This window comes from Talpa occidentalis, unplaced genomic scaffold (assembly GCF_014898055.3).
Source record: "Talpa occidentalis isolate TD23 unplaced genomic scaffold, MPIMG_talOcc4v2.1, whole genome shotgun sequence".
Lineage (NCBI taxonomy): Eukaryota > Metazoa > Chordata > Mammalia > Eulipotyphla > Talpidae > Talpa > Talpa occidentalis.
The window spans coordinates 138,115,263-138,139,454 of NW_026555331.1; the positions used below are offsets into that span (position 1 = coordinate 138,115,263).

General features: G+C 39.5%; 1 protein-coding gene across 2 annotated transcripts; it reads left to right on the plus strand.

The window, feature by feature from the left end:
- Nucleotides 1-1,712: 1,712 nt before the first annotated feature.
- Nucleotides 1,713-23,646, plus strand: CALU (calumenin). Of its 2 annotated transcripts, none has more exons than XM_037512894.2 (7): nucleotides 1,713-1,802; nucleotides 9,546-9,783; nucleotides 14,313-14,506; nucleotides 18,580-18,746; nucleotides 19,393-19,453; nucleotides 21,155-21,354; nucleotides 22,584-23,646. In XM_037512894.2, the coding sequence occupies exons 2-7, from the start codon at nucleotides 9,557-9,559 to the stop codon at nucleotides 22,686-22,688; spliced, it is 954 nt and encodes a 317-aa protein (XP_037368791.1). In that variant the 5' UTR covers nucleotides 1,713-1,802; nucleotides 9,546-9,556; the 3' UTR covers nucleotides 22,689-23,646. The 2 variants fall into 2 exon arrangements, with proteins under 2 accessions (XP_037368791.1, XP_037368787.1); XM_037512890.2 differs by lacking the exon at nucleotides 14,313-14,506 and adding an exon at nucleotides 14,048-14,241 and having other exon boundaries at nucleotides 1,715-1,802.
- The last annotated feature ends 546 nt before the right edge of the window (nucleotides 23,647-24,192 follow it).

Here is a 24,192-nt window from a genome sequence, read left to right on the forward strand (position 1 = left end):
AATATACCTTGCAAATAAGCATTCACTTCCATTTTCCTTGCTTGGCCTAGTCCAAGCCCTGATTCATCAAGACTGTGAGGGTTGAAGGCCACATCTCTGGCAGAGTCCCACTAACTTTATGCGGCCTCCTCTCCCTCTCCCGTTAGGCTGCAGTTTCCTGAGGGCAGCGACCATGTCCCATTCATTCTGGGTTCACCAATATTTAGTATCCTACTCCATGGCTTCCTATTGAGCCTAACATCAATAAGGCATTTTAAAACCATTTTTCAAATTCCTAAGGCAGCCTGTTCTAGAATCAACCCTGGAAAGAACCATTTTCAACTCATTCCATTTAAGGTTAAGCCTACAACCCTTCATAAGCCCCACAATTCACATTTCTTCCCCATTCAGGTTCCTCAGGTGAAGACCATCCAGCACTTAGAGGAAACTATCTAAATTTTCCTTCAAGCCCCCTGTGCTTTTTTAAACTCCCTTCTCCCCTATCTGGTCTGGAATTTACCTCCCACTCTGTCCTCTTGCTCTATGTTCCAGTTATTCCTCTTGCTCAAGTCAGCTTCGCTAGTTCAGCCTGAGTCACACCTTCTTGCAAATGCCTCTGTGACCACCACCCAGGATTACTGTCACTCTGTCTGAATTCCAAAAACATTAGTTGTCAGCCTCTCATCTTGGCACTTAAAAGTTAACTTGTTTTGTCTTTCATTTTCATGAGCATACTACTATGTCCACTGGAAATTAAAGTATAGAGGCATATATGCTAAGAACCCAGCAGTTTATATTGCATTTGTGTTGTAAACTTTGTAGCTCATTTAATGTTTTCATTTCATGGCATGAAAACAAGTGAATAATTTCCTATGTTTCTCCTAAATTGGGGACCTGATTCAGTTCACTTAACATCATTATGTGCTTAATACAACAAAGGTTGTTACAAAGATGAATAAGGGCAGAGCTCTACCCTGAAACAGTCTACAGGAGAGATAAGCAGCGTTTTATAACAAAATTTGGCCAAGTGTACTTTAGATACAAAGTGCTATGAAAGCAAATATGGGAGAAATGCTGCCTAGTGGGGTCAGAAAAGGCTTCTAGAGCTAACAACTGAGCCAGATTTCTATAAACCCAGACTTCTAGTGACATTTACAAAACAGAATCTGGGAAATGCGCTTGGAGCGAAAGCCCATGGAGATGTGAACGGGCTCTGGGACGATGGTGGTCAGGGAACAAGGTATGTAAGGAGGAGTAGTGGGAGGTGAAGCTGGGAGATACAGGAGGGAGTCAAATAATCAAAAGCTCCCTGTAGGTGACCCCACCAGGGCGGCAGCGCCAAGAAGTTGGTGCTGGGATTGTTCAAACAACTGGCGACTGAGTGGGCATAATTCGGGCCTGGAGGCCTGCGGGCGCGAGGACGCCCAGCAGCGTAACCCAAAGCCAAGCCCCGCGCTGCGAGCCGGAACGTGGCGGCCGGACGACCGCGCCCACACGCCGGCCGGGGTAGGGGGCTGGGACCCGCCATCCCACAGGGCCCTGGACGCGACTTGGGCGGGAATCCGGTCCACGCAGCTCGGCGCGCTCGCGGGGACGTGGCGCTTTCCAGCCAATCCCGGCTCCAAGCCTGTGGGACCAATGGCTGTCCAGGGAGGCTTTGCGTCAGCGGCGGGTCTGTTGCTGATTGGCCAGGACGCCGCCGGTGAGGCGGTAGGGGCGGGGCGCGGAGCCTCTTCCGGTTGGGTGGTGCTTGCGCGCGTGAGCGGAGCCGGTGGGTGAGCTGAGGCCGCGGCGAACCTGGGCTGAGGGCGCGACGGGGAAAGGTGAGTGCGGGGGGCGCCGGCCTCACCTCGGCCGCCTCCTTTTCTCCTTCTCCTTGTGCTGGGGCCTGGCTCCCGGAGCCGCGCGGGCCTCCTTGCCGGGCGCGTATTTCTGCCAGCGCGGGGAATGGGGCCTGAGCCCGCCCGCGACCCCCGCGCCCTCCGCGCGCAGCCTGTGCCGGAGGCCGCCGCTCGCCGGCTCGCGCGCTTCGGGCCCGGCCTGGTCCCGGGGGCTCCGGCCCCCGGCTTTGCCTCCCTGGGGGTACGTACTGTTTGGTACCTGGCTTGCCACGTCCTCCGCCCCTGGGCCCCGCCACCTGCCGTGTCCCGAGTCCCTCCGACGAGAGGGTCACCCTTGTTTGCCTCCTGAAGGTCGGAGAGCAGCCGGTGGCTTTATAGTAACAGCTCCCGCCGCCTCCCATTCACTGGCCGGCTTGGGTCTGCCAACCCCGCCCCAAGGCCATATTCTCAGAGCTGGGTGGATCCTGCCAACAAAGTCGTGTTCGCTGGCTTGGAGGGTGTAGAAGCAGGCGAGGGAAGAAAGCATGAAGGCTCTGTGGGTTTTTAAAAACCCTGCATCACTGTAATGAAAAGCCCAGGGTTTAGCTACAGACTTTAGTGCGATAGGAAATACATTTTTTAAATCGTTTTTAGAAAACGATGTTTTTTGTTTTTTGTTTTTTACTTTTTGTTGCTTCCAGTCCCAACCCTAGTTCTGATTTTTGACATGCTGTGTTGAGGAGTAAACTTAATTCCCTACAGCTGTCCCGTTTTAGAGCATCGTAGTGTGGCTTGCAGTCTCGAAAACTTTCTGCATCAAGGCAGAAACTCCCTGTGAAAACGTTAGGGCCTTTGATCTAAATTCCTACATGTATAAAAGCTTAGAAGAGTGTCTTTGAGAATTAATTGCAGTCACTTTCTGGCGTGAACCACAAATTAGTCAACGTTAATGAATTGGAAATAAGGTCGCTTCTTGTTTTTGTAGCCTGGATGTAGCAAATCTTGGAGTCTCTGAGATATTACTCCTTGCCATGCAATGGAACTTGACACAAGATAAATGCATGTTTGACTTCATTCAGTAGATTTAGTTAAGTCCCAAGCTATTTCATCACTGAAGAATTTATGTAGTATAGTACAAAAGAGGGTCCAGAGATGACCTGTCAGGTGTATTTGTGTGTACAGAGGATGAGTTTGCCTAGGCCTAATCATGTGATTCAAGAGTTTCCAATAGAATTCTGTTGAGAATCACAGCTGAAACCATGAGCTGATGAAAATGATCTGGTTTTGTCTGAGTGGGTGGTACTCAGTTATAGCTCTGAAGCCAACTTGCCATCACTTTCAATATAATCAATTTGCTTCCATTCATCAGCAGTGTGTCAAGAGGTTTTTTTTTTTTTTTTTAAGTTTTTGTAGATTTATTTTTTATTTATACAGTAGCTGGGGTACAGGCCAGAGGTACGGGAGGGTGAGAGGATTCACCAGACACAGTGGGGAGCAGAACAGGCAGATTGACCGAAGTACACTGCTGAGGAGAGCAGCGGGCGAGACAGGAGAGGTTCACCACGCCATGTGGGTTTCTCCCTGGCAGGCCGGGAATCAAACCGGCGCTGCAGAGGCTGCAGACAGCTTCACGGCTCTGCGCTCAACTCACTACGCCACCAGGGAGGCCCTCGAGATACTTATTGATGGCACTTGGTATCTTTGCACCAGTTTAGGACATCATTACATTCTATTAGCTTAGACTTTTCGGTAACATGGATGTGCAAGGAGTGTTGGAAAGCCAGAGGTGACTAGGTAACTTTCAATGTTGGAAAGCCATTGAAAATGGTTATGGGGGGGGTGGCTGTTGGGGAACTTGGACAGGCAGGAACTACACTGCTGCCAAATACATCCAACTAATCCATTAAGTTGTATTGGTATATAAAAAGTGCAAGCACGAATTAGGAACTGGGGAAGGATATTAGTTTATACTAACAGATCTCTGCTTCCCAAAAGTGTGGAGTATATAGGGAAGCTATGACGACAGCTTAGTAGTCTATGGTTATTATTATGAAGTGGTATGAACAAGTTTTGTAAAAGTTTAGCAGAATAGGCACAGATCACTTCCAGCTGCAGTGATCTTAGGAGATCTTTTCATCTGGGCCTTTTAAATTGTAGATACTTGGCACTGAGGAAAGTTGAGCTAAAAATAACTACCAAAATCTCAAAGACTGCATACAATTTACATATGCACAGCAAAATTGCAACCAAATCAAATTCTTTTCCATACATTTTGCATAACATTCCTATGGCAATTAATCATGTATAAAATATCATCAGCCAAAAGGAAACTTTCTCCTAGAAATTTTTTCTTAAAGAAAAATTTTCACTCTGTAGCCAGAAAAATTTAGTTTGTTGCCTTGATTATGGAACTGATGAAGCCTGATTTTCAGTCACTCTGAAAGCTTCTCTTCTACAGCCAAATTTTGCACTTTTATATACTCAACAATCTTAGAGATGTATGCCCCCCGTCACACAAATAATCTAATTAGAATGTATTAATTAAATTTGTTCAGCCACTAGGAAATTGAATAGTTTGTCATTGCCATAACCTTCATCAAATGAAGGATGGCGTTACTACTTTTTTGGATCTGCAGTCCAGTGATGGTATTTGTGTTAAAATTTATTAGTGAAGAATGTCAAGTAGATAACCAACCAGGTACCTTCAATTTCTAGATTTCATAACATGGGCCTTAGTATTATTAAATTGCTATCAGTCTACTCCCCCAATACCAGTTGAGGTAGACACTTAAGCAGTGAGATCTTGCTTTTGCTGCATTATAGAAACCCCCCCCGCCCCCCCCCCCCCCCCCCCCCCCGCCCCGGTAATATCCAACTCAGAGAACTGGAATTTTACCACCACACCCATTTCCCCACTTGATAACATTGAGCAGTGGGTGTTTGGTCAACCAGAACAACTGGGATCACTCACTATTAATGTTCTTGAGTAGTTTCATTTAATCTGCATATATAAATTTCCCAAAGCAATTTACTCTAAGTATTCTGTAACCAATGGACTTTTACAAAAAATGGAGTGGGGGGAGGGGAGATGAGATATAATTTATACCTTTCATGGAAATTTTTATTAGATAAATAAACTAATTTTTAAGACTCATCATTGTTCCTTGAAAGAAATTCAAGCTTATGCCATTTTTTCCCCCTTATAAATTACTGAAATAGTTCATGAAATTAACTTTGCAGGAGATCATTATTGGTAATAATGTGCAAAGGGATGATGATTACTTCATATTCTGTTTTAGCTCTTTAGCTTATCTATAATGGTGCCATCCAGTAGAAATATAATGCAAACCACATATGTAATTTTAAATTTTCAAGTGGAAATTTAAAACAGGTGAGATTAATTTCCAATAACTTATTTAATCCAATACATACAAAATACTATTCTAACACTCATACCACATCTTAACTACATTAGCCACATTTCAAGTACATAGTGACCACATGTGGCTAATGCCTATTGTACTGGACGTGCAAGTCTATATTTTTTAAAGAAAATATTAGATGTTACCTTGGCGGAGGAAGGGCAGAATTTTAGGGTGAACAGTTACAGTTCATTTGAGGAGTAGGTAATGGGGAGATGGATATTTCACAGCCATTGATTTATCTTCTAAATCACATGGTAAGAGTCCATACAACCAGGTCCTTTATTGTGTATGTCATATTTTCCTAGTATTTGGTTGTCTACTGATGTGTAACTGTGACGATGGGGAAAGGAGAGAGGGATCGCCAGCTTTCTATCCTTTGGTTTCAGACTGGCTGAAAAGAGAAAGCTGCTTCAAATATAATTGCACTAATGTTCTTCAAATGCCTTGTGTGAAAAGTTGTTTCATGCTTTTTCTTCTCCTATCTTTCCACACAGACTATCCTTTGTCTTGAGGGGAATAACATTCTTTTCAACTTGAAAATTTTTATATGTATGTGGACTTAGATAAATCTAGTACAGCCTTGTTTTTGTGTCTGTTTTCATAAAATAAAAGGTCTTTTGTTAGAGTCCCTAATAGCCAGAAGTTGGTATATTATGTGCACAAAGATCTATGATATGTATGTGTGTATTAATATTTTAAGTTAAAGTGTGACTTTATTTCCCGCTGTAGAAAGATGAAGGTAAGACCACTACTTTGTCCATGAGGTGGTCCTTGTTGACCCTTTTAGGCAAACCTACCAATTTGTGGTAGAAAAGCAGATTTCAGGGTGACAGGTGTTAAGGAATTAGTGAGCGACATAGACAGCTCCTAAAGACTGGGAGAAAGAAGGAAAGAGCAAGGTCTGAGCAAGACTGATAGTGAATTGTGGTGATCTAAGAAGTATCAATTCACAGAATGAAGGAGCCTGTAACAAGGTAGGATAGCGAGTTTAACTGAGGAGAGGGAGGGGGAAAATGATGGATAAATGATAAAACCAGACCACTTAATTTTTAATCTGCTGTTCTCTATTCTTAAATCAAGATGTTAAGTCTCAAACTTAAGTGTACTCTTCCTTCTAAATCAGTGAATCAATATGTTGCATTTCTATGTGTTACATGTATCAAAACTTTGTAAAGTGCCCTTTTTGAGACCTGGATAGGATACTGTTAAAGCATATTGTAACATTTGGGTCTTGTAAGAGCTTCTGAAAGTTTTTATACAAAGGTTAGGATTTTTTATTCTGGGAACGTAATTAATCATTTATAGAATTTTCCTAAATATGACATCCCCTAATTAATGGGCATTAAGGAAAACCTGCTGTTGTAGTGACTCTTGATTTTACTTGAATCTGTAAGTCTGTAACATTACAGATATTGTTTGGATATATGACAAAATGTCAACAATGTGTAGTTTGTTCCTAGTCTAAAGAATTTTGTCTGAAGAATTATTTGTACTTTGAGATGGAAGTTTCATGTTGCCCTAAAGACCCTTTGCCATTTAAGAGAGCTACCAAATTTCTAATTTTCTTTCTGTTCCATCATTTGATTGATCTTATCCAAGTGTAGACTAGAGTGTCACTCTAAAGCAATATGTTTTATTTTTAAATAGTGTTTATGTCTTAAGAATGGATAGGTGTTCTTCCTGTAGATTCCTTTTTCAGTCTGGAGAAATGACTTGAAAATATTTGCTTTGCCTATTTTATTTGCTTTGCCTACTGAATATTGAAGAGTTTAATACTGTTTAAAAAGTAATACACAAGTGTGTGCTCATTTACAAAAAAAAAGAAAAGACAGCACAGCAGAATATAGTACTAAAGTTCACTCCAACCTCCTGCTCTCATCTCTCTATAGGGGTTATCACTCCTGTAGAGTTTCTGATTTGAGTTTATAGAGATATGAGTTTCAGTGCAGATTCACCACTTTTAACTTCTGTGTAGTGTCCCATAATACAGTTTTAATATATATTTTCTAATTCTCTAGTTTATTTTCCATTTTTATCATTATAAACTATCATCATTGAATATGTGTATACAAGTATCTTTGTATACAGATTTGATATTTCAACAGAATAGCACAGCCGAATTCTAACATTAGCTGGAACAGCTTAAGAAAAGTACCATCATCTTCCTTTTTCTCTAAGTGTGTAGTTTTGCTTTCATATTGCTTGCTCTAATTGGTTTTCATATGTCTTAAGAGTCACTGTTTTGAAAATGGGCACTTGTGGTGTGGCCCCCTCCCATTATCTCTCTAGCTGTATTTCTGTTTGCTTGATTGGCAATGTCCTGTTTACTCTAGAACACTTTCTACTCTAGTGATGGCGCCACCTCTGCCATTTGAGGAGTTTACTAGCCTCCCCCACTGAGTTGCTTTCCCAGATCAAAAGCTGTTCACTGAGGCCTCGGGTTATGCCTTTGTATTATCAGCTCTCTAGATTGTGTTAGAATCGAGCATATTTCTTTATTTGCTTTCCTGAGACTTTAAAGGAATCTTTATGTAGCATGTTCACTGTGAGCTGTGCTTAGTTTATTGAATCCAAAAGGATCTATAAATCTATGCTAATATAACTAACTTTATAACGTACTTTTATAATGTAATATACTGTAGTTACTATTCCAGAGTTACAGAGTTAGTCTGTTGATTAATTTAATTTCCTAATCCCTAACACAATTTGCTCTCTTTATTCTAGTCCCAAAATTTTGAGGCAAGATCAGATATATGCAGTTTATTCATATTAAGTATACTTAATATAACATATTTCTTAAGTTATTAATGTGACTGAGAGTTTGGTTAAAATAGAGGTTCTTAACCTGGCTGCCTTTTTTTCTAAGATTTTATGTATGCATACAAGAACTGGGGGGTAGGCCAGAGGTGTGGGGGTGTGTTGAAAGGATTCATCAGAGACAGAGTGGGGAGAAGAGCAGGCGGATTCACAGAAATATACTCCTGAGGGGAGCAATGGGAGAGACGGGAGAGGTCTGCTATGTCATGTGTGGGTTAGCTCCTTGCCTGGGGATCAAACTCATGCCAAACTCACGCTTCAGTGGCACGTTATAGCTTGATAGCGCTGAGACCTTAACCCTGTGCCACCAGGGAGGCCTGACTTGGCTGCCTTTAATAAATATTAATGGTTAGGATGGGATGCAGTGGTCATATTATCTGACAACTCCTTGGGTGATTCCAGGGTGCAGTCTGAATTCAGAACCACTGGTGAGAAGCTATGCTGGAAGTTTTTTTATAATTAAAAAAAAATTCACATAAAATGTGAACCCTTAGACTAGATATTTCTATCATTGACATCCTAGAGAGGGGACGTCTAGCTAGTTTAATTTGCAGAGGAGGACAAGGTAATGCATTCAACATTCATGTGATGGCAGTGTCCCTCTGTACTGTAGCCACAAGCTGTTTCCTAGGGATCTATAATAACCACAAACTGACTTAAAATGCAGAAATTATTTTCTTCCAGATCTAGGGACTAGAAGTTAGAAGTCAAGGTATGCAAGACCAACACCTCTCTGAAGTCGCCACAGGGGCACCTTCCTTGCCTCTTCTAGCTTCTAGCAAGCAGTCCTTGCTTGGGATTCTGTTCCTTGAATTGTAGGCGCTTCACACCAACATGGCATTTTCCTTTTCTCTTTGTGTCTGTGTCCAAAGATCCCACTAGTTATTAGATTAGACTAATTCCCTAATTTACTGTGACCTCATTTTTTTTTTAAGATTTTTTTTTTTTTAAATTTATACAAGCACTGGGTACAGTCAGTGTGGGAGGGTAAGAGAATTCACCAGAGCCAGAGCGGGGAGCAGAGCAGGCAGAAGGACCGTACACTGCTGAGGGGAGCAGCGGGCAGCAGGAGAGGTCTGCGCACCATGTGGGACCCTTGCCCAGTGGCTGGGGATCGAACCGGCGCTGCAAAGGCTGCGGGCAGCTTCGCAACCCACCCCTCAACTGCTGCGCCACAGGGGAGGCCCCTCCTTTCACTTTTAAAGCAAAAGGATTAAAGTTCTGCCTTGATGTCTTTTGAAGGGAGATTTATTTACATGTTGGACATTTTAGCTAAAACTGCTTGTTAGTATAGAATCAGATACAGGAAGCTGGTGAAAATTTCTCACCATAAGACTGGAAAGTTGTCTTATTCTGCCATACTTATTTTATAAATTAATAGCATTTGGGGGTAATATAAGTGATTTGTATAGATTTGCTTATCAAAATAATTTTACTAATTTAATTTCTTGTTAATTATTATGCATACTCCTTCCTGAATTAACTGCCTTTCTTTCTCTTTAAGATCTGATTATCATGGACCTGCGACATTTTCTTATGTGCCTGTGCCTGTCCCTGTGCATAGACTTTGCCTTGAGCAAGCCCACAGAAAAGAAGGACCGTGTACACCATGAGCAGCAGCTCAGTGATAAGGTTCACAATGATGCTCAGAGTTTTGATTATGACCATGATGCCTTTTTGGGTGCTGAAGAAGCAAAGACCTTTGATCAGCTGACACCAGAAGAGAGCAAGGAAAGGCTTGGGTAAGGCGCCAGCTCTCGGGGCTGGTGAGGGTAATAGCATTTATTTATACATCAGCTCATTCCTTCTTTCCTCTTCTGAGTTGGTCACTCAGTAAAGCTGTGTTGACCTGTATCTTCTAAAAGCTAACCACAGAATTGCTATTTAATAAAGTGCTTGCTTTCATATATTTCGCAATAAAATTACAGTTTGTATTTCATTCTACAAAGCAAAGTTATTTTTTATGTAAAAGTACCAGCTGCTACAAGACCCAGTTTAAACTGCATCATTTGATACCAAAGGAAGATTACATGGGGATTTCACATCTCTGCTCCTTTTAATTTTTTTAGAATTATCTGTGATCTATTTATTCATTGTTACCCAAGCCAAATCTTAGAGTGGATAATAAATGGCATTATAGACCCCTGGACTAAATTGCTCTGACATTTATGATTTTCCAGGATGTTCTTCTCCCTCATTGGTTTCATTCTCAAATGTTTAATTAAAAGAAATAAACATACAGACCTTGCCTTTTAGAAGATGTGACAAGTAATGTCTTGATGTAAGAGTATGAGTTGCTGTTTCAATAATAAGTGGGCCACAATCCAGTTCTTTGACTCGCCTAAGCATCTTAAGAGCTGACTTGGGAGAATCCCAGTTGGTTATTTCTAACTGGGGGCTGGAGAATATCTTTTTCGACTCTTCAAAAAAAATAAATGCATTTTAAGTATATACAGGTTAATTTAGTGAAAATTTTTCCTCAACAAGCACTGTTCCTGCAGTTGTGCATTATATGATATTCAAGAGATCTGTCTGGAAAGTTGTACCACATAGCAATTTCTAAAAATACTTTGCCCATCACAGGTAATGCTGTGATTAGAAGATATTATATATAAGGCTGCTTTGGAAGAGAATAAATTGGTTTACCCATTGACTGAAAGGTACAATATTTTACTATTCAAAACTGAGAGAAATGGTAAAAAGATTTTGCTATGTAGAATGAGCAACTATCCCATAACATTTAAAAGTAGATACAGAAAACAAATGCATTAAAGAGTCGGTCTTCTGTTAGGTTGCTTTTCTGAGAGACCATGATCACTTTGAATTTTAATCTGTTAAGTGTGCTAACATTCTAGGGGAAATAGGGGTGCATGCGGGTGTTTTCTCATGAGGGTGTTCTCTCTTCATGTCTTGCTGTTAATAACATGCATGTCCAACCCACATTTTGATCTGCATGTCTGCCTTCTCAGAATTACTCTTGAATAATAAAGCGCCCTTAGATTTGGTGTCAATCAGGATGTTCTGGCTCTTTGCAGATTGGATTTCCAGAGCTATGATGAATATGGCTCTGCTGGCAGTTTTCAGTATGGAAAAAAATGTTCCTTTTTCTCATTAAATATTAATCAAAAGTTCAACACAGGAGCAGGCTCCATATATGATTAGACTAAGATGGTTAGAACCACATTTTGCATGGGACGTATGAATGAACTCAGTACTATGTCCTAAATTTTGGTGATATGACAAACGATCCCGACTTTATAAGGAGACATAGTGTTGAAAGCAAGAATTACAGGTGAACTTTTTTTTTTTTTTAACTTTTTCACTGTGGTAATTATAAACCTTTTTTTTGGTAATGACTGTACACCAGAAGTTGGAAACAACAGATTATCCCCTTTTCCATCTATCTATATAAGGCAAGTCATTATTAGAAGAGAAAATCATCGTTCATGCCCTGCGAGGCAAAAAGTCACTCTTTTACAATCTTTATACTATTTGAAAAGACCACAGGAAGCATTTAAAATCAATTTTAATATAAAATTTTTGGTTCCTTTTTCTTAAGAATGTTGATGGTGCACCACACCACCAGGCCTGTAGTCATTGGGAGAAAAAAAGAATATTGACAGTAGCATATTTTTCTTACATGTATATTCTCCTCACCACCACCACCACCCCCCGCCTTTCTCCCAAAGGCTAAGGTATACTTAATTTTCATTTAGTTGTCCTTCCAGTGAGGTTTTGTTTTTCGGTGATGGTCCTTAATATAAAAAAGTTCTTACACTTGATATATTTGCTATAGAAAAGAACTAGAGTACTTCACTTCATCCTGTTTTGGGTCAAAAGCCCAGCCCCTTTGGGATTCTAATGAAAAGCTAAGGATTTCTAATGAAAGCTAAGGATTCTTCCTCAGGAAAGTGTTTGCATATAAATATCTATAAAATTTTGCATGCTGTAAAGGAACCCTCTTGGAGCCCACATATTGACTCAGGTTCTTAAGAAACAAGAGTTTGCTTTATGCCTTTTGAAATATAGAGGTATGCGTTACCTCTTAGGAGAAATAACATTAGGTCACTAAGTGTATTGTGTCTGTCCTGGGATAAATGTTTATTTGTGGCATCATACTTATGTGTATGTCATCAGAATACATACAGTATAGTTAGCATCATAACTTCACACAGGCTTTTAAAGATCAGAGTGTAGAGCTTCATGACTAAAATAAGATGTATACTCACTCCCAGTGTACTTTAAAAACTTCTGGCAAGCTGGATTGCCAGTGAGACATAAACGGCTTTTGTGTTTTTAAAAGGTTGTAAAAAATTTTTAGAAATGATATGGACAGACTATATGTGGTCCACAAATCCAAAAATATTTACTATCTGTCTATTCTCAGAAAGAATTTGCCAGCCTCTGGATTAAGCCATTTGGAATATTTCTGTTGGAATAAACAGCCAACTTCATTAAGAAAAGCCCATCTTGAACAGTCATATGCCTTTTTTCTTTCTAATCTAAGAAATCCTACTGTTTAGGCTATTTGTAATAGTTTAAAATTTTCTTTGAGGGGGAGGTCTGATACTTTGACTTTTTCTCATAACACTGGCACTACTGGTAGCCAGTACTATGTGGACACAAACTGAATCCCCATTATAAACAATCTGGAACTTTTTCATACTGGTATAATTTAATCTGATGATATTGTTTAAACTCTATACAGGATTAAAATTGCAAATATTTTCTTGTCCTATGTCAATGCAGATGGAGGGTATTAGGGGGATGACTTCTTAGTTGCTTTACCTTTTCTATTAACATTTTAGAACAAAAGCTACAAAGTTACACATTCTCTGTTAATTATAGGATTTAAGTAACAGGACTGATGCCACGTCAGTATATTCAAGATGAATCTGTTTCATAATGACACTAGTACTCTGATTCTGATTACTTTCCAATGTATTTATCAAATGAATGCAGACTGGAAAGAGGGTACATTTGCTGTTGCCTTTTTAATCCGGCAAACAACAGTGCATAGGAGTATGCCAAGATTTTGATTTTGTTGGAAGCTTTGAGTTAAACTTCCTATTTCAAACTAGGCTGCTTACTCATGTGACTTGTGTCAATTGTGTTAGCTTCCCTAAGTAGGTGACTGCGTATTTAAACAGGAGTTTTCATTTACACATAGTTTGAAGTCCTTAAATTGAGATGACAGATCTAGAAGAAAGAAACTCATAAAGGGCAAACTATATCAATTCTTAAACTTTGTAGTTTTGCTTTATCATCTGCACTCTAACCCTCTCAGCTAATTAACATTGTCTTAGAGATACACATTCTTACTACATCTTTCCCTCATTGTTCTCTGTTTTTGTGGTTATATGTAAGAAATCAAATTCACCATAGCATGTAATAAGCTGCTAGTTGTTTTTTTAAGAGTAAACATGCTACTTCTTTGTGTACCTGTTCTGTTTTTTTCCCAAATAATCTTGTTTTGACATATAAATGATCCATGAACTATTATAGATATCTGTATTTTTAGTAAGAATGTTGTCTGTTCTTAAAAGCTGATGAATTTTTTAAAATCTAGTTCAGATTTTTGCAAAAAAAAAATCATATTAATGGTTCTTTTACCAAGAAATTGAAAGTCTTCCAAAACAGTAAAGCTATAAAGCTTTATTTGTTTGAAGAAGAGTAGAGAACCCAGATACGAATGGATTTTCACTCCAGAATTCTGACCATAGTCTAAACCCCACTTCTGAAGGGATAGGCTGGGTTTGTGTCTGGATTCAAGTGCACCAGCCATGGACCATATTTACTTCATCCAAATGACTCATTACAGACCAGTAATGAGCCACAAAGCAAAGAATTTCAGTTGCCTGTCTGGAATTGTTGTTTTGGAGACAACTTTTTTATTCCATTGCTTTAGCCCCCTGGGCAACACCTACGGTCACAGCACACACCTGGCTAAGTCCAGAGTCCTGTGTCCTTTTAACCTCTTGCTGGATTTCTCTGCATTTTCTACAGAAAGATTGTAAGTAAAATAGATGGCGACAAGGACGGGTTTGTCACTGTGGATGAGCTCAAAGACTGGATTAAGTTTGCACAAAAGCGCTGGATTTACGAGGATGTAGAGCGACAGTGGAAGGGGCATGACCTCAATGAGGACGGCCTCGTTTCCTGGGAGGAGTATACAAATGCCACCTACGGCTACGTTTTAGGTAGGTCCCTGCTGTCTGGGGGAAAGCTTTGTGGAGCCGGCGCCTTGAAACGTAACTGTTTTGTCTTGTAGAATGATTATAGATAAAATAGACGCGGATAAAGATGGGTTTGTGACGGAGGGGGAGCTGAAAGCCTGGATTAAGCGCGCCCAGAAGAAATACATATATGACAATGTTGAAAACCAATGGCAGGACTTTGATATGAATCAAGACGGCTTAATCTCCTGGGATGAGTACAGAAACGTGACTTATGGCACTTACCTGGGTAAGGGGCAAGATGTCAGCCCAGCAGAGACCATAGTCTTGAATCAAATAAACAAGTGGGTCACTCAGTAAAGGAAAGGAAGAGATTGTGTTTATCTTAAATAGTTCTATGCTGAACTGATTTTCCTTTCTTTTCATTTTAAATTTGCATAATATATTTTTAAGATTTGTTAAGTTGTGGTATTGTGAGTTCTGGCATCATGTACATTCTTTTGCATTTCAGATTATTTTGCCATTTTTTTCTTTCTAACATCTCTCAGATCATTTTGGAGTAGCTCCCATTTTAAAAGACTGCATTGTTCCAACAATGCCAAGCAAGAGGCTTTGAGATAGCTCATTGATGTGGTCACATTAAAGTGTTGGACTTGAAACTCATGCCAAGTTAGATTCCTTTATAACTGGCGAGAATAGGAGGAAAATTACAAAAATAAGGGTCAAGCGGAATAGCTTTCCTTGGTAAAATTTAACTATTTCAGTATGTCTGCTTTCAGTTTAGAAATGAAAATTTTCTTTTTTTTCCTCTGGCACATGAGTTTATCAGCCTGCTTTGCAAATGCCTCAAAGCAAGTAAATGTGACTTTGATTGCTTTTTGTTGATTTGGTAGTTTGTGTGTGGGGGGCACCTGTTAGTAATTTTCTTTTACTTATTACACTTGCCTGCTGCCGGATGCTAGGTGGTGATCTTGCTCAGTTGATGGCTTGGGGTTTTGTTAGTGAAATTCCTCTATTGTACATGGTTACAATTTGAGATGAGAAAGTATAAATGTTACTTTTTGCACTTTTATCCTGGAAGTCAGGGTCACAGCAGGCAGGCACTTACCACCACTAACGGGCTGTGAGTGTACAGTGGTCTGTTTTCCCCACTGGATAGCCAGCTGTCCATGTTAATTACAGGACTTAGTACATTTCTGGTGAAGAGACTTATTTTTGTGTCCGGCTTGTTCTCATTCCTCAGAATAAAGTGGCAGTCTCTTTCCATGCTTGATACTTAGCCAAAAGAGCCAAACATACCCATCACACATTTTACGAACACGTGTATTAAAGTCATTGTAGATGGAGCAACATCCTTGTTTCTCGCTCACTCTCTGAGACCCATCACTCTCATGATTTATTTGGAATTATAAAGCAAATGGTAAGCTCCTGGTGATCTAAGCAGAATGGTGTGTTAATAAATCTCAGCTCAGACCTAGGCATCCACTTGCTGCTCATAAACTCTTAATCATACACAGACTCTTAACCTCTATGATTATGTGCATAAAAATCTGTTGAGGACTTTGTTACCTCTCATGGCAAGTGATTCAATGTAATGGGTATTTCTCCTGAGTGAGACTTTGCATAAACTGAAGCTACTGGCTGTAGAAGCAATGTCTTTATAAGGCATCTTTCCCTGGTGGAAAGAGCTTCCGGAGGTAGTGAGTTGTCTTATAGAAGTGCTGAGTTTTTGTGATCGTGTGTTCTTAATTCAGTTTTGAGTTCGGGTATAAATCACCTTAGATTTTAATTAAAATCTGTCATCGTAAACCTGCTTTCCACCAAAGGAAACCTAACACTGTCTGTGTCACAAGTGAAATATGAAATAAAATTTACCCTGCCTAAACTACCAAAACTAGATTAAGAGCCTACCCCAAACTGTGCTAGCTGATAGGCACAGTAGAATGGTGCTCAGGATAGATAACGGTACTCCGAGCAGTGCCCATAGGCATGTAAGTTTAGTCATTTAAAATAAAGTATATATCTTCCTTTTTCATTCTTACATATGTGTGTGTTGCTCAAACTGCTTGATTCCAGTCCCTAAGTTTTACCCTAAGGAGGAGGGGAGTGCTCTTAGTTAAGAATCTAGTTATACTAGTTAATAAATTAACTTCTGTTATCTTTCTATTGTATGTTACATAGTTGGTACTGAAACTATTTACAAGTGATGATTTAAGTGTTTGAGAAAAGTGATAAATTTTCCTTAAATTCTCCATTTCTGATTTAGTTTGGCTTTGAGTATACACTTATAGGGTTCCCCAAAGCCTCATCATTCAATAAGCTGTCTTACTGAAGAATGAAACTTCAAGCTGCTCAACACTGAAAATAGACCAGTACTTTCTTTTACTGCACTTAAAGTATGGAAAGATTTAACACATGGCATCAAAAGTCAGACATGTACTATCATCAGGGGGCCCTGTGATCTTTCTGTAAAACTAGTGCCCTGTCTTTTTTAAATTCGATCAGTATATTGCAGGAACATTCATTCTTTTGTTAATGGGTATTTTTTACCTTACAAAATATTGGGTTGTCGGAGAAGTCATGACATTTTCTGTATTTTCTTAATGTTTTCTATGAAAACAGAAAAAATGCATCATTACTTTTCTGACAACCCAGTATCTTCTCATCTGTTACGTGCTCCATACAGCAACTCACATTCAAAGGATTTTCCCCCCTTTATCTGCAGTTAATGCCATCACATTTTTTCAGCTTAAAGAAACTAAATTGCATTAAGAACTTAGAGACCCTGGTGGCTTAGAGCTTAAGTCTCAGCACTGTCACTGCCACAGCCTGAGTTCAGTCCCTGGCCAGGGAGCTAACCCATATATGGCACAGCAGATCTCTCCTGCCATGCCCACTGCTCTCCTTAGCAGTGTTTTTCAGTGAATCTTCCTATTCTGCTCCCCACTCAGTCTCTGGTGAATTCTCTCACCCTCTGCACCTTTGGCCTACACCGCAGTTCTGTAAATAAATAAATAAATCTTTTAAAAAAAAATCTAGAGACTAATCAAACTGCTTGATTTCAGTCACTATGTTTTGCATGTGCAGTTCAACATTCTAATAGATGGATAGCTCCAAATTCAATATAGTCGTAATCTAATACTTTTTAAACAACTTTATTATATTGGCATAAAGTATACTGCATATACTTAAAGTGCTCATCTGATGAGTTTTGACATGTATGCACATCAGTGAATCCATCTCTGCAATTAAGGTAAATAAACATCATTCCCATCCCCCTTACTAGGCAGCCACTGATCTAGTGTCTAACTCTAGATTAGTTTGCATTTTCTTGAATTTTATATTAATGGGGGGCAAACAGTACTAATAACTTAAGGTAGTTGAGTTTGCTAAAAAAAAAAAACCTAAAATACTTCTTTTCAAAGTGGTGATGTTTTATTGTTTGAAACAAACTGGTCTATAACGGGATAGAAATTCGTTGATATAGCTTCTTAATGTTTAAAGCCCAATGTTTAATAAAAATAGCAATAGCTAATATTTATTAAAAGCTAACTATATGCCAGACACTTATTGGAAGCTCTTAACTAAGATTTATGTGCTCATTTAAACCAAATGACAATTCTGGGAGACAGAAGCCATTGTTGTCCCCATTTTACAGGTGAGTGACTTGAAGCACAGCTAAGTTACTTGCTGAAGGTCACACAGCAAGGGAGTGGTAGAGTTAGGATCCAAACCCAGACAGTGTGACTTCAGAACCAGCACTATCCCTCAGCTACCTGAGCCCTTGAGAAGTCTCAGTACCACGAACAGTGAAGCGTTAACGTTACACACTGGGTTCTGCAGTCCAGGAGCCAGGGCCCAAGTTGAATGGCATTTTCTTTCAATTTGAAACTAAGATTGCTAATTACCAGAGCTTTAGCTCAAAACTGAATGTCTTTATACTGCTGCAATTTTACCTTTGCAATCAGTTGATTTATTTCTTCTTTGCTTGGTTTATCTTTCAATTGATTCCCTAGGCCACACATTTTCATCAGAAGGTCTTTTTTTTTTTTTTTTTTTTTAAGTTTTATTTATTTTTATACAAGAACTAGGGTACAGGCCAGAGGTGCAGGGGGTGAGAAGAGTCACCAGAGACAGAGTGGGGAACAACAGGCAGGCGGACTGAAGTACACTGCTGAGGGGAGCAGCGGGCGAGACAGGAGAGGTCTGCCCCACCATGTGGGCATCTCCCTGGCCGGCTGGGAATCGAACCGGCGCTGCAGAGGCTGCAGACAGCTTCACAGTGCTGCGCTCAACCCGCTGCGCCACTGGGGAGGCTCCAGAAGGTCTTTTTTGGACTTAATATAAGTTTTTATTTTCTAGATGATCCAGACCCTGATGATGGATTTAACTATAAACAAATGATGGTTAGAGATGAGCGGAGATTTAAAATGGCAGACAAGGATGGAGACCTGATTGCCACAAAGGAGGAGTTCACAGCCTTCCTGCACCCTGAGGAGTATGACTACATGAAAGATATAGTAGTACAGGTAGGTGAGAGCAAGGTTTCTCAGTGGAAGTTCAGTTTCTCTTACTGTGCTTGCTGTCTTTCCTCGTTTAGCCTTCCTCTGTATTTAGAAGAGTGCAGGTGCTGGCCAGATGCAGAGTCTAAGCTCTCACTCTATTTTTTCTGTGACCTTGATCAAGTCATTTATCTTAGATGCCTTAGACTTTTTATTGAGTATAATAGTACTTATCATAAGATAATTTATTTTACCATTTTGCTGGTAGCTTCACATTGTAAGTATGAAGGAAAATCTTGTTTTTTTAAATCCCATCACCAGTGACCATATACGAGTAATAACAGTGGTATTGAAGAATTTTTATGGAAGACAGTTTCCTGAGAACATAGCCCATAGCTGTAGACATACTCACTGGGCACACCTCCTGTGAGTATCACGTCAGCTGGTGGGGTAGTTCATTAGTAAGCAGTGTCAGTGTCCTTCATGGAAGACCATAGTTATTTTAGGTTGAAGTATTAAAAAATTGATAGTATTTTACCATTTATTAGTTAGAAATTTTCCTACAGTTAAATCATACATACACATGCAAGCATGTATGTGTGTTTAATGAGTAAGTAAAATTACCTAAACCTTATTCAGAGACCAAAATAGTCTTGGCTTATTTTCTGTCTAGGAAACAATGGAGGATATAGATAAGAATGCTGATGGCTTCATTGATCTAGAAGAGTATATCGGTAAGTCTCTAGTGTTTTCCTTAGAAACAGCTGATAAATGGGAATTCTTAAGATTATTTTCTATTTTGTATATGTTTGAAAGTTTTCATAATAAAACGAGTAATATATAAGAAGAGTGCTTTTTATGATATGTAGACTATAATAGGAATTCAGTAAATGTTAGCTGCTACTTTTGCATTTAATAATAGTTAAAATGAAAGTGGCTATTTAGTACTATATTTTTTTAAATGGTAATATTTTGCTTTTAACAACATGACCATTACTGCTTGCATTTGTTTTTTGTTTAATGTTATAGAGATGTATAATAACAAGTATTGTTTTGAAATAGTTCTCTAACAATGGGAAATTTTACAATATTCCTGTTTCTTCTTAAATTCATTTTCAATCTACTTCCCCCACAGAATATGTCCCACTATATTTTATCTTGAAAGCCTTCAATCACCCCAACACTGTCTTTGCAAGAAAATTACGCATATAAATTTAAATATGAGAATAATTGTTATCTGTGACAGTTATGGTATTAATACACACTTGAACAAAGTAACATACATTTTATATTTGTACTGTTACAAAAATATATGTCTTTAATACGTTCTTTTCTCAAGTAGTTTTGATATCCACAGATGGCAAATACTGCTACAGAGAAGCATGTTTCAGTATCAATTTCCATTTTTTTTTTTTTTAGAGGAATGCTAAGAGACCTTATTTACTTATATAAAAAAGCTGATCATAGAATGGAAGGTTTGTAATAACAGTGTCACTCAATTCTTAGCACTCCTCTTAAATTATCTACCAAAAATCACTGTGGTCTATCATCAAAAATTATTTTCAGTGATCTCTTAGAAGAAGCTCGGTTAGACCCTGCTTCAATTTTTTCTTCTAAGCAAAGAATTAGAACCCTCTTCACATGCAAAAGAATCTGAACCCATGTTACAGGTTTTCAGATATATACTTTCTCACATCTGAGATTAATAATTGTCCCTTTTTCTTCATCTTGGAGCTTTTTACAGCTTACTAGTTTTAAGAGGGATGAAAATATGCCATTTTACAAAGTGGAAGAGAGGTGACTCGATTGTGAAAGGGAAGGCAGAAGGCGCGTTCTTAGGCAGATCACTTATTCAGGAGAATTGTCTGTGGAAGTCAAGGATCTAGAATTTGATTCTTGTAACTGTCCTCTCCCTATGCACTCTGACAGTGTTTTGTCTCCCGGTGTACCCCAATTGAAGGTCACTGGTATAATGCACTTTCCATAGTAATTAAGTGGTAGGCAGTTTTGGCTCATAGCATAACACTTCACACATTTCCTTGAGAATTTAAAATAGCACCTTTCTAAAAGCCAATGGTCGGGTTTAACTAGCTCCTTTGAAGTGAAATGGACTATAGGAAACAGTGCTTGCAAAAGTTAGTCTTTACCTTTCTTGATGTCAGTCATCTCCCTTTATTTCTGCATAGTTTTTAAGGGGTAAAGACCCTCTTTCCTCTCATATCACTCAAAAGTCAACATCTGGAAATAGTCTTGCTGCGTGATCAATCATAAAGCCTCAAGCAAATGCCTTGTTCTCTAAGGACTGTGGCCGAAAATGCCCCTGTAACCACTTGTAGGTTCCAAACAGATGAATGAGGAGGATGGGTGTGAGGCCAGATTCACCTTAGTCTTTGGGAAAAGACAAGCCTATCTTATGTATCCATGTCTGCACACAGGTGACATGTATAGCCATGATGGCAATGCCGATGAGCCAGAATGGGTAAAAACAGAACGGGAACAGTTTGTTGAATTTCGAGATAAGAACCGTGATGGAAAGATGGACAAGGAAGAAACCAAAGACTGGATTCTCCCCTCAGACTATGATCATGCAGAAGCAGAAGCCCGACACCTAGTCTATGAATCAGACCAAAACAAGGTAAGCTGGGCCCAAACAATTTTATACGGGTCAATTTGAACTTCTAGGGGGTTACCTTAAAAATTCCTATTCTAGAGCATTTAAGGTGTTAATTATAAATCTGAGTCTGTGATGGTTCTGAAGTTGGCTACTGAAAACTTACAGAGCAGTGCTGCCCGTCTCATCTCATTTTAAAAATCCCTTAGCTGAGTGTTCATGGCGTCAGAGAATTAGGCTTCAGAAAAGATCCTCTGAGCAGCTTGTGCCTGGCATGCATCATTTGTTAACTTTGGATCACCTGGAAATTTTCTTTGCTTTTTTTTCTTTTGTTACTTCCTTTGTACTTTTACCTATTACAGGCTTATTTTTGCCTACTAAAAGCTTCTTAAATCAAATATGCTTTTCTAAAATTAAGTCCTTTGTAGTGGATAATAAATCAGCATTTCTCTGGAGCCTATTAAAATTGTCCTTGATCAATTATCTGAAGTCTGTTCATTAAAAGAATGGCACTATCACCTTTTTCAGTGATATGAATGTTCTGCTTAAGACTAAGCTGAAAATAAAGCTAAAAGATACAGATTATCAGTATTCTGAACATTCTTTTAATCTTCACTTTCCAGTGCAATTAGGTTTTTGTTTGTTTGTTTGTTTGTTTGTTTGTTTTTTGGTCATCTGGCCCTTTTAGGGGTCAGTCTGAGTTCTTGCTCAGTCACTTCCGTGGCCAAGTGCTATGTCCTGATATTGTGAGAAAAGGAAACTCATGTAGTCATCCCTCTGGAATCTGACCTAAATAATTTTGGGGGTTGTGTCTGGATCTGACTGGTGGCTTGGGACATAGTGGAGGTGAGGGCTATGCTTGATATTAGCAGATACTGTTTTTCCTATTGAGCAGTGACTTAATTCACTTGAAGTATTTGCTCAGTTCTTGGCTATGTCTTAACCATATCTTGGAGGTGTCCGATATTTTGCGAAAAGAGGCATTTTTTTCCTTCAAAAACAAACCCGTGTCTCTCGCATTGAGCTATGTTATTTCTATCGTCCTCCTACTTATAACTTGCTTGATAAGGAAAATGTATTGCTATTTTCCTCCCTCTGTGTGTGTAAATGGGTGATAAAAATTGACTTCAGCTTTAATCTAGTGGGGATTAAAATCCTAAATCTTAACTGGTCCCTGTTGTTCTATAGCAGTATTTGTAAACTTGGAATAGGAAATATATTCTGCATCAGTTCACTCTTTTCTCTCATTTCAGGATGGCAAGCTTACCAAGGAGGAGATTGTCGACAAGTATGATTTATTTGTGGGCAGTCAGGCCACAGATTTTGGTGAGGCCTTAGTACGACATGATGAATTCTGAGCTGTAGGCAGAAGAAAACCACATTTCTTCGAAAGTAATTTATTTTTACAGCTTCTGGTTTCACATGAAATTTGTTTGCGCTACTGAGACTTATTACAAACTTTTTAAGACATGAAAAGGCGTAACGAAAACCATCCGTCCTGCTCCTCCTCCTCTCTGAGGGCCTGGAGGAAAATCGAGCTTCTGAGGAACAACTCTCGTTAGTACACTTGTGTTTGTAGATTTACACTTTGTATTATGTATAACATGCTGTGTTTATTTTTGTATTTGTTCTCTGGTTGGGAGTATGATATGAAGGATCAAGATCCTCAGTCCACACTTGTAGGCAGACATTATCCCTTCACTCTTTCTCATTCAACCCTTACCATATAATTTTTATAACTGACTAACTTTTTAAACCTGAGCTCAACAAGTGATGCTCAGGAAGGAGAAATGGGAAGAATATACACCACAATTTAGAGAGAGAACAGTTAATCTTGCCTCTTGAAAGTTATATTCCACAAGTCGTAGGGGGCCACGTATTCCAGCATGTTCCATTCATTTGCTACGGGTTCAGCAACTGATCCCGGCATTATCTGGGCAATGACAGATTCCTGTGCTGTAAGAAACTTAACTCAGTTTGATTTCATTCATCCTTTTCCCCCTGTCCTGCAGGACTAGCTGTTTGCTAATTTTGTCAAGCACAGCTGTGTTGGGAAGAGGTGGGGCCAGTGTCTTGAAAATCAATCAAGTAGTGAGGGTGATCTCTTTACTGAGCTATACATAGAAGCAGCTGGAAAACTAAAGGAAAAATAGGAGTGTTTTCAGGGCACACACTTTTTTCTGGCATCTGTTGAAGTGCTCAAGACTGTCTTGCCTGTTGAGTCACTGGAAGTGCCCCATCCAGCTCCTATTTCTCCCAGAGGCTCCGGGGAATATTTTTGCTTTTGCTGCAGTTAAAATATATCATTTCTAATCATGTCATTGAAAGTGCCTTTAGCAAGAGAGATGATCACTGAATGGGATTCTCTTAAGAAACCCTAAGAGAAAATAGAGATAACTTGGATCACCTTATATCAGCACTTAGACCTTCCCAGTGTGGTGGGGGTTTTCCTTCCCTTTCTCTTTCAGACAGTGGTTAAAGAGCAGTATTAGTCAGGAGCTTGGTCGCAGTGTTCTTATCTTGTGGGCTGGTATCCAAAAACCACATGCTGCTGAATTTACCAGGAATCCTCATACCTCAGAATGCTAACCACTTGCTACCAGGCCTGTTTCTGTGTCAGTTAAAGAGCTTGGGCGCAGACTGAAAGACGAGTGGGTCTACAGAGAGGGCGCTTTGGTTTGAGGACCATTGCTTACCATTCCTGCTTCCCCCCTCATTCTTCTTCACTGCCCCCCACCCCCAAGAAATGTTTATCATGGATGAATAAATTGCCAATTCTTAACAAAGAGAGGGAAGGACATTGTGGAAAGAGCTAAAGTAACCTCCCTCTGTTCCCAGCTCCTCTTTACCCATATTTTAAAT